The sequence below is a fragment of the Monopterus albus genome, unplaced genomic scaffold (genome assembly GCF_001952655.1).
Source record: "Monopterus albus unplaced genomic scaffold, M_albus_1.0 scaffold377.1, whole genome shotgun sequence".
Classification (NCBI taxonomy): Eukaryota; Metazoa; Chordata; class Actinopteri; order Synbranchiformes; family Synbranchidae; genus Monopterus; species Monopterus albus.
This window is the reverse complement of record NW_018128257.1, coordinates 141,220-151,480: the sequence shown is the minus strand read 5'-3', so window position 1 is coordinate 151,480 and position 10,261 is coordinate 141,220. Positions and strand designations below refer to the sequence as shown.

At 41.9% G+C, this 10,261-nt stretch overlaps 1 protein-coding gene across 1 annotated transcript in view; it reads right to left on the bottom strand.

Annotated features, from left to right (window-relative positions):
• Positions 1–2,189: 2,189 nt before the first annotated feature.
• ano9b (anoctamin 9b) overlaps positions 2,190–10,261 on the bottom strand; it is a 21,880-nt gene continuing 13,808 nt past the window's right edge. Inside the window, exons 13-24 of the mRNA XM_020585794.1 lie at positions 9,292–9,456; positions 8,631–8,667; positions 8,259–8,370; positions 6,796–6,850; positions 6,607–6,704; positions 6,271–6,467; positions 4,742–4,894; positions 3,873–4,017; positions 3,652–3,774; positions 3,471–3,564; positions 3,270–3,382; positions 2,190–2,961 (exon numbers count right to left, since the gene is read on the bottom strand). Of these exons, the coding sequence (XP_020441450.1) occupies positions 2,928–2,961; positions 3,270–3,382; positions 3,471–3,564; positions 3,652–3,774; positions 3,873–4,017; positions 4,742–4,894; positions 6,271–6,467; positions 6,607–6,704; positions 6,796–6,850; positions 8,259–8,370; positions 8,631–8,667; positions 9,292–9,456 (1,326 nt within the window). The 3' untranslated portion in view covers positions 2,190–2,927. The remainder of the gene's footprint in view (positions 2,962–3,269; positions 3,383–3,470; positions 3,565–3,651; positions 3,775–3,872; positions 4,018–4,741; positions 4,895–6,270; positions 6,468–6,606; positions 6,705–6,795; positions 6,851–8,258; positions 8,371–8,630; positions 8,668–9,291; positions 9,457–10,261) is intronic.

The following is a 10,261-nucleotide window of genomic DNA, read 5'->3' as shown; positions in this document are numbered from 1 at the left end:
CGGTACATCGACCGCATTGCTGCAGAAGCTGCACCGATCCGCCTGTCAATCTCCCGTTCCATCCTTCGCTCACTCGTGAACAAGACCCCAAGATACTTGAACTCCTCCACTTGAGGCAGGAACTCTCCACCGACCTGAAGGGAACAAGCCACCCTTTTCCGACTGAGAACCATGGCCTCGGATTTGGAGGTGCTGATTCTCATCCCAGCTGCTTCACACTCGGCTGCAAACCGCCCCAGTGCATGCTGGAGGTCCTGGTTTGATGGGGCCAACAGGACAACGTCATCTGCAAAAAGCAGAGACGAGATCCTGTGGTCCCCAACCTGGACTCCCTCCGGCCCGTGGCTCCACCTAGAAATTCTGTCCATAAAAAAAATGAACAGAACCGGTGAGAAAGGGCAGCCCTGCCGGAGTCCAACATGCACTGGAAACAAGTCTAACTTACTGTCTGCAATGTGAACCAAGCTCCTGCTCCGGTCATACAGGGACCGGATGGGCCTTAGCAAAGGGCCCCGGACCCCGTACTCCCGGAGCACCCCCCACAGGGCGTGCGAGGGACACGGTTGAATGCCTTCTCCAGATCCACGAAACACATGTGGACTGGTTGGGCAAACTCCCATGAACCCTCCGCCACCCTGAAGAGGGTATAGAGCTGGTCCAGTGTTCCGCAGCCAGGACGAAAACCGCATTGTTCCCTGAGTGGAAAAAATGTTAATTAAAACATGACTGGCAATTTATCATTAATAAATATTTAGCAATTACACAGGGGTTTTACAATGTTTAATCCTGCACTGGCAAGGCTGTGTAGCATTTTAAATAGTGATAATGGAAACATTAAATGACAAGTAAACAAATGAAAGTCAGTTTTAGGGTGATTTGGATCATGCAGGTGCAGTATTTACTGTATATAACACTATAAAGGTGCACAAATACCATTCGGTGTTCTGTATTGGCTTGGGAAGACATTTACCTGTTTTTCAAATAAAATTAATTTTGTGTGTCAATTTACAAATAATTAGGTTGAATAATTCATGAGGTTTGGTCAAACAGTTTCAAGATGATTTACCAATGCTGTGTCTTGTACTAATGGGGTGGTCAGACAGGGATGATTAAACCAGTCACAAAAGTGTAACTGATTGCAATGCAGAAATCTAAAGGAAACGTGCCGCACCGACATCAAATCAGCAACAGGCAGCACCATAACAAACTGTCAAGAAAACTTAACTTTATACAAGTGTTTTGGCATCCACAACTCAGTAGCTTAATAGCACTGTGTTGGTTCATGAAATGCATGCACTGCAGTGTGCGCTATTCTAATAGGTCGGTCAGACTAGAAAGTGACTATTAAACACCTGCAATAAAAGGGGTAAGCATGACTAAATTGTTGCTGTATCTGTGTATGTTTGTGTGTTAGTTCATCTCTAGTGGAGCTGGAGAGAGGGATCAAAGGTTTAGTGGTGATGTCACCCAACTTGGAGGAGACCTTCAACTCCATCTATGATGCCCAAGTGCCACTACTGTGGGAGAAGGTGCCAGATACACACCCAGATCACCCACAATAATCCATACAGTTTTCTCCAACACAAGTTGTTCTGAGGATACAGACATGAATTAAAGACAAATATGCTTTGTTGCCTTCATTTATTATCACTATTTCCTGTTTATCTTTTCTTCTCTACTTGAGACACTTAAAAGATACTGCTCATTTCTTATAGTGTATAGACACAAACACATACACACACCATATGAGTGTTGCAGGTGGGACCCACTGAAGTGAGAAATCAGACTGTGCCTGTTATCATCATAAGGTGGGCAGACACAACAGAAAGAAGGCCTGCTGCTAGGATAATAATACAGATGACTGATCTTTGGAGAATCAAGTGGACTTAATGATTTGCCAGAGGTATCACTCCCTGTGTGCCCACCTCACTGCACTTTTCAATATTTTAAGTCTGAGTTTAAAGTACAGCCAGATATTTGGCTCAAGAAACAGAAGTTTCAAATACAGTCCTCTTTCATTGTGCTATGGAAACAGGCAGCTGGTAGTAAAAAAACAAACAGCGTTCCATATATTACACTGTGGTGAATCCAGACTATGAGCCAGAACATTTAGGCTGAGTGATTTTAGAGTCAAGATTTATGCAGTAATATTTCAATCTTGCCAGTGAAGAAAGCTGACAAAAGTTAAGTATCAAATGGTTTATTACGGTATTTACACAATGTATTAAAGCTCAGAGATCCTTAATGCTTATTACTACATTATGTATTGTTAATTAATGTTCCCTTATTGTAAAGTGTTACCCTTAAACGTCTTTATACCAGATGATTACAGTCAGTAAAACCAGCTCAGAGATTCCTTGCCACTAACAGCCAGACAGATGTGGCCTAGCAAACTGTGGTGAATTATGGGATACACTGAGCTACTGAATGATGCGATGTCAGTGTTCATTGAGACGGGGGGTTAGGTGAACTGTTATTCTGACCTGACCACTACCTACAATACCACTGTGTACATTGCGTGCTTCAGACCACAAGTGCTGGGCATACCATTTGTCTTATTGAACACATACAATAAGCACTTTTAGAGATACTGGAAAATGTTCAGTAAAGCTATTCTCCTCCAAGTCTGGTCAGGAAACTGTCGAACTGCTCCTTTAACTACATAACTTAGTTAACCTATTAACATTAAATGACAAAATTTTTTCTTAGATTTTAATACAAAACCATTGCATGGCTGCCAGCTGGTGTGTTATATACAATACAGGAGGAAATAAAAAGTCCAATAATTCCATGATGCAGAAACCTTTACACAGCATTACAATGGAGTTGCAGACCAGCCTCTTGATTCAACAGGAAATATTATAAAAATACAAATCCATCTGTTTCACAGTCAGGGAGGGAGCAGATGTGAGGTCAGCTGTGAGAAATCAAACATCTGTTGATCTGTTGCCTTTCTTTTCTCTGAAAGAAGAACAAACAGAATAAGAAGAGTGCAGAGTCACTGTGAGGGTGTGATGTTGTTGTGAAAATCTCAAACTGAATGTCATTCAAATTTTACTGATCCATAATACAGTACAGGCTATGTTCATAATACAGTACAGGCTATGTTGAACCCCTACTACATCTTGTGTGCCTGTGCACTGTAAGCTGCTGGTTACTGCTACTTCTGTTCTGATCGTGGTCTCACACCATGATGGTTTGTTTTCTAAGTTCTAGTTGTATCTTCTGTGATAAGACCTTGGTCCTGAGGTACAGTACTGCTGACTTACTGGAGCTCTGACTTCAGCTGGTTCAGTTTGTCTTGCAGGCGATCATTCTTCACGTTAATGGGATTGTCAGGGATGAACCAGGCTGCTATAAACTTACACACCACCACAACATGCTGCAGAGACACACACAAGCGAACTACTTAACTGGCTTCATCAATCCAAATGAACAACAATGCCTCACCTGATATCTGTAATACAAACCTCAAACAGGATTACGAAGGCAAAGCGCACAGCTAGGACCAACCAGAACTGAGAAGTCAGACTGTGGTCTTCACTGTTCCTGTAGTCTCTGTAGCTGCACATACCAGACATTGTGTCCTGTTTATGAAATCTGTGAATGACTACGTTATATGCTTGAACCAGGCAGGAGAAGTCATCTCACCTGCACGATGTGACATTGAAGCCATAACCTGTGTCCATCTGATCAGGAGAAAAGTCACCTTTAACTTGCTGGTGACTCAGAAAGGCCGTGGACAGAGTGTCATTAATGTAGCCCTCCATGCAGCTGAAACAATGGCACAGAACACAATTGATGAGACATGACACAGAAACCACACTGCTGATGCCTTATCAGGTGTTTGTACAAGCTTGAACATGACTCACTGTGTGCGAGTGGTTCCATTAACGCACGGGCCGAAACGGTAACGATAGACGAGGCGTGGGACAAAATCTGATGTCACTCCAATGACCAGACCGTTAGTGATCACTGCCAACACACCGATTACCTCCAACACCTGAATCCACACACCTGCAGAGAAAAGACAGTGGTGTTAGACGAAGATGAGAGCAGCTGTTATAAACATTCAGTTGCTCTAAGTCCTAACCATGAGTCATGAAGCTGAAGTAGGGCAAGTTAACAGTCAGGGGTGGCCGGTGGAGCTGTAAGTCAAACTGAGCCTATATACTTTGGACATACGTCAAACCTTCATGGTAACAGCATCCTCTGGTCAAAACATCTATTAACATACCATAACATAACCAGTGGCAGTCATACAAACATGTTATACATCAAACATGGTCAAGATTGGATTGAATTTGGTCCAAACACAGTTCAGAAGTTCTGCACCAGACCAGTGCTTTATAATGGCCACATGGTGGCTTGATAAAACCTAAAAAGCAAACATCTTGGTAACTTAGTTTTTGATTTTTGAGATGTCCTGCTGACTACAGACAAACTGCAACAAGCACTCTTTATTATCTCCAAACTCAAAAACACAGTGGAACTGAAAGGGACCCAGTTAAATGTTGAGCACAGACATTCACAGAATGTGTGAAACACTGCCTGATAGGTCACTGCAGCACTGACTGACATGCTGAATGTTTCCTGTGCAGTGATCATACACCGATTGATTCTTCTGTGAGATTTCCTTTTACTTTTGGCTCTGACATTTGACAGCTGAAGTTCTCATGCATTACTGAAATGATTCAGTGACATCATTAGTCCACGTAGAAAGCTTTGGCTGACAACTCACCAATGTGGTTGGTCTTCCTGGGAACCAGCCGCCGTTCCAAGTGGACCATCTTTATAGCATCCAGGCGAATCTCAAAGATGTTGTTGATGAGAGCCATCAGAGGGGCGAGGGGGAACGCTGCCACAAATATGGTGGTGAAACTGAACTGGATCACTAGAGTGCACAGACCCTCAGTCAGTAACATGGAAATCTTTTGTCTGTTAAACAATTTCACTAAAGATTTAATATTTTATTCTTAGTGTTACTGCATGACAAAAAATTGGCTTACTGGTTAATGATGACTATTGGCTACATTTGAAATGTAGCATTGAAATGTTTTCAGTTACAAGGTTGTTTAATAAATCTGACACTAATGGTGGAGCACAGTGCTGTTTGCACTGGTCAGAGGGTACGTGACCAAAAAAATATTTAAAGTGGTACATTACTGAAAAACATTTGAGAACCATTGTGCTGTACTGATCAGCCACAACATTAAAACCACTAGCAGGTGAAGTGAATAACAGATTACCTGGTTACAACGGCATCTGACCAACGGTGGGATATATTTGGCAGCAACTGAACAGTCAGTACTTGAAGTTGATGTGTTGGAAGCAGGAAAAATGAGTAAGCATATGGAAAGTGAAAGCGCCTACAGTGGGCATGCGAGCATCAGACCTGGACCACAGAGCAATGGAAGAAGGTGGCCCAGTCTGATGAATCATGTTTTCTTTTACAGCAGGTGGAGGGCCAGACGTGTGTGTGGGAAGGAGATGCCATGAGGATGCACTATGGGAAAAAGGCAAGCCAGTGGAGGCAGTGTGAAGGTCTTAGTAATGTTCTGCTGGGAAACCTTGGGTCTTGTCTTTCATTGACATGTACCACTTACCTAAACATTGTTTCAGACCAAGCATTTCCCTGTTATTCACTGGGTCATACTTTTTTCTTATTTACATTTTTCATTTTGATATACACTCAATAAAAAATAAAACAAAACAATATAATCCTAAGACTACACTGATCCCTGGGGGGGAAATTCACAGGCTTCTCATCAGTATGTAAAATCCTTCAAATTACAAGCATACACAGCAGTTAACAGTAGCCCACCCTGCCACACTACAAAAATGCTTCAGGAATGGCACAGCAACAAGTTCAAGGTGTTGCCTAGGATCTTAATCCCATTGAGCATCTCTGTGCTGTTCTGGAAAGACAAGTCCGATTCACAGAAGTCCCACCTCGCAACTTACAGGACTTAAAGGATAATGTCTGTCATGTTCTATATTAAGAGTATTGTCAACAATCCCCATACTGAGACTAAAGCCTACAATGAATTGCCTCTATTCATATTTGTCTGTCAGTCTGGGATCTCCTGCTAATGTCTTGGTGTTACAGTAGGTACCAGAGGACACCTTCAGAGGTCTTGTGGAGTCCATGCTTGACAGGTCAGAGCTGTTTTAGCAGCAACAGGGGGACCTGCTTGATATTATGCAGGTGGTTTTAATGTTGTAGCTGACTGGTGTACCTAAACATACCGAGGGAGAGTGCAGACCTACCCATCTCCAGGAACTCGTTGAAAAGGCTGAAAGCATCTGTGTTGACCAGGTGGTAGTTACGCATCCAGTCCTGAAGTTTGCAGGTGTCACATGGTTCAACACGTCCCTGTTCATCACGACAGGACTTCCTGTAACAGCGATTACACTTCCTCTCCAGCTTCCTTGCAGCGCGTTTGCCCAGACAGTTCTTCAACCAGCTGGAATACCCATGAATGAAAAGTCCGATATGTTCACACTTTGAGATAGATCTGATGAGCTCCAAGCTGGTGCTATCTGGCTCTAATGCATTACCAGCTGCTGCCTTGCAAAGATGTTAAATGAAAATGGCACACTCACGGCACAGTGAACTCAACAATGTTGTTGAGAATCTGTTTGAGCAGCATGATCACAGCCATCTGGATGAAGAGGTCTGTCATACAACCACTAGGATGGCACTACAAGACACAGCGAACATATCTGAGGGGTAGTACTATGGAGCAGTTATCCTGAATGAATGACTTACCACCGATTAAACCTCATTCTCACCTCCTCCAGTCTCCAACGAAATATACGCACATAGTTTCCTGGATGGCCGTTTATCCTGCAAGAAAAGAACATCCATTTTCATTTTAATTTGTACCTTCTTTAAAAACAAATTATGAACAAACTTAAGAAAAATATTAAGATATTGGTGAGTGAGGCTCACTGAACTGCAGCTATCCTAGCTACCTATTAAATTATTATAATCTTCCTGTCAGGACTTTGGACTCATTTGGTAAGTCCAACAACTTTCTGCGACCTCAGCATACATTATTTTGTCATTTATAAACTTACTGTATTACTTTCAAATATTCTGAAGGCAAGTTCCCATTACAACAACAACAACAAAAAAAATAAATAAAAAGGGGCTTTTGCACGTGCGTGGCCATTGCGTATGTGGTGCACTGCACATGTTGTGCACACACGTTCACAGTGTGCAGCGTGGAGCACCAAAAGTTTTTAGTTTGTTGAGCTTTGCGATGACCCTAGCGTACAGCCAATCACCGTTTCACCCTGGCTTTGCCTATACTCATAAAACCTCAGTGTGTAACCAACATTTCTGAATCTTCCCAAACTGTTCACTGGAGGAGCAAAACAACACACTGGAAATAATATTCATCCTACTTTAACATTCCAAAAATATCAGCTGAATAATTGGCTGACTTTTCTGCAGAAGGCGAAATTGTTGTTACACTGTTGCAAGAGAATCTTAGGGGGTCACAGAAAACAGTGCAACAACAGCAGAACATGACGTGACAGACAGAATGGACTATGACATAACACCGGCAGAATCTCTAGTCTTTGGTTTAGCTATTTGCCGCAGAATGAGTACTTTTAGTACTTTAAGCAGTTTTGATGGTAATACGTTTGTACTTTGTAATTTGAATTTTAAAGGACTTTTACTTGTAACAGAGTATTTTTACACTGTGGTATTGCTACTTTTACTTAAGTAAACCATCTGAGTACTTCTTGCACCGCTGCTGTTTTGGCAGCTCTCCATCATGTTGGGGGATTGCCCAAGTACACCCCTTCATGCCAAGGAGGAAGTCAGAGTACCCAGAGAAAACCCGCAAAGACACGGGGAGAACATACACACAAACTGCAAGTTTCTTGCTGTGAGGCAAAGGTGATAACCACTGCACCACCAAGTCATTTTACCTATCAGACCAATGTTTTAATGCCTTAGTTCACCTCCTGTGATATGAAAACATTCATTTCTACAGTCAGAGAAAATAAAAGTGTCTGTCCTGGTCAGATCTCTGTGATGAAGTCCAATATAAAAACTGACAAAACAAGAACTGACTTGAGGTCTTTTTGACTCATCAACTTTTAGCAGTCAGCCCGACATGTGACTTTATCACAGTGTAAAAATTTTAACACAGTATCAGTGTCTTTTATTAATGTTCATGGGTTAATGTGACCTTTCCAGAAAAGGTGTCAGAAAACACAGACTGACAGTTACAGAGTACCTGCCCAGGAAGAAGGCCACATAAAAGAGTGAGGAGAAGAGGGTGAAGAACTGGAAGGTGAACATCTTGACTGTGAAACTCCTCTCTCTGGCAGCATGGGAGTTTGTCTTCTCTGAATACACACCCCACACCGACATACAGAGAAAGCACATAGAAAAATGACATGAATGTAAGTGGTGAGATATTTAACCAAATGTCTTATTTGACTTGGTCTAGAGATCCATAAGTCAGAACTGTATTAATTAGACTTTACTGTCTTGATTTATAGCAAAACCACCAGCATTTCCAGTGTATTTCTATGTTTCTGTATTGCACTGTATACTTGCTAGTATGGTATAGCATAGGGAATAAAGCATTCAACTTGCTTCTCACCTATATCACACAGCTTGAGGGAAACCCAGCTGTTTACCTGCAAATGGATATGAAGAAAAGATACACAAAGAGATGAAAGGTTTTATACTTATTACATCAGTAGTAGGTAAGAGGACTGGCACATATAACAGCTGCTTTTAAGGTGCTTTCTTTTTTTGACATCCACATTGCAACCTGCCAAATCTCAGGTCTGTCTCCTCCATTTATACATCACTGTGTCATGAGTCCTAACCTAATTCATGTTGAAGTCATAGGACAACCTGCTGTTGTGACCTTTTACAGTCAGGTTATTTCCCATTGCCACTTCTGGACCCACAGAAGAAAGAGATAGCTGACACTAGGTACACTGACTCCTTTCTAGAATGTGGGATGAACACAACACTGACTGTGCAGGAGCTGCTGAAGACTGAGAATCTGTTGAAATAACAAATTAAAAACTAAAGTCTAGTGGGAGTTGGTGCTAGGGATACCAAGCTAGACTAACAAGTTTCCACTCTGTGAGTAAAACAAGCAAAGCAGCTGGATGAGTGCTCCTGTTGTAAAGAGAGTGATGTCTTAAATGACTAACAGTACAGAACCAAACCTGTGTGTGGTTGTGGAAAAGGGGTAAGATGTCTGGTATCAGTGTTCACAGGATAGGATATGAGTTGACAAAACATACCCGGGTCATGACCTGAATGGTGACATAGTGCAGCACAGCTCCCAGCATCATAGCCACTGTGCTGGCGTTTTCTCTCATAAACTCCCAGCTGACCATAGACAGGAAGGGGGCGATCACCACTCGAAACACCACCACAGCATGAGCGATACCAATGATCACCATCAGCTGAAACAGACGCATGTTTATCTTTTCCTCTTTTGTTAGCTTTTTCCTCTTTTCTGTGAAGTTGCAACCTGATTTGAAGCTTTTGAAAATATGTATTTTACAATAAAGTGTAGCCATAAATGTTTAACTAGCAATTACAACAGTAATAACATTAAACTGATCGTTTGGTTATGATGCAGTTTCTTTTTGGCATTACAGGTATGTGCCAAAAAATTAGAATATCGAGGGAAAGTCCATTTATTTCAATAATTTGTTTCAAAAAGTGAAACTTGTATGTTATATTAGTTCACTACACACAAAGTGAAATATTTCAAGCCTTTATTTGTTTCAATTTTGATGATTATGGATTAAAGACAAAAAAAAACCAAATCCAGTATTCCACAAAATTTGAATATCATGACAAAGTTCAACATTGTAGGCTCCCTGTGTCCCAATCTAGTCAGCTGATTAATGCAAAACACCTGCAAAGGTTTCCTCAGCCTTGAAATTGTCTCAGTCTGGCTTAGTAGGTTTCAGAATCATGGGGAAGACTGCTGACTTGACAGTTGTGCAGACGACCATCACTGACACCCTCCATAAGGAGGAAAAGTCTCAAAAGGCAATTGCAAAAGAAGCTGGATGCTCACAGAGCGCAGTATCAAAGTATATTAACAGAGTGTTAAGAAGAAGGGAAGAATGTGGCCAGAAAAGGTGCAAAAGTGACAGGGATGACCGCAGCCTTGAGAGGATTGTCAAGCAAGGGCGATTCAGAAATCTGGGGGAGCTTCATAAGGAGTGGACTGAGGCTGGTGTCAGTGCATCAAGA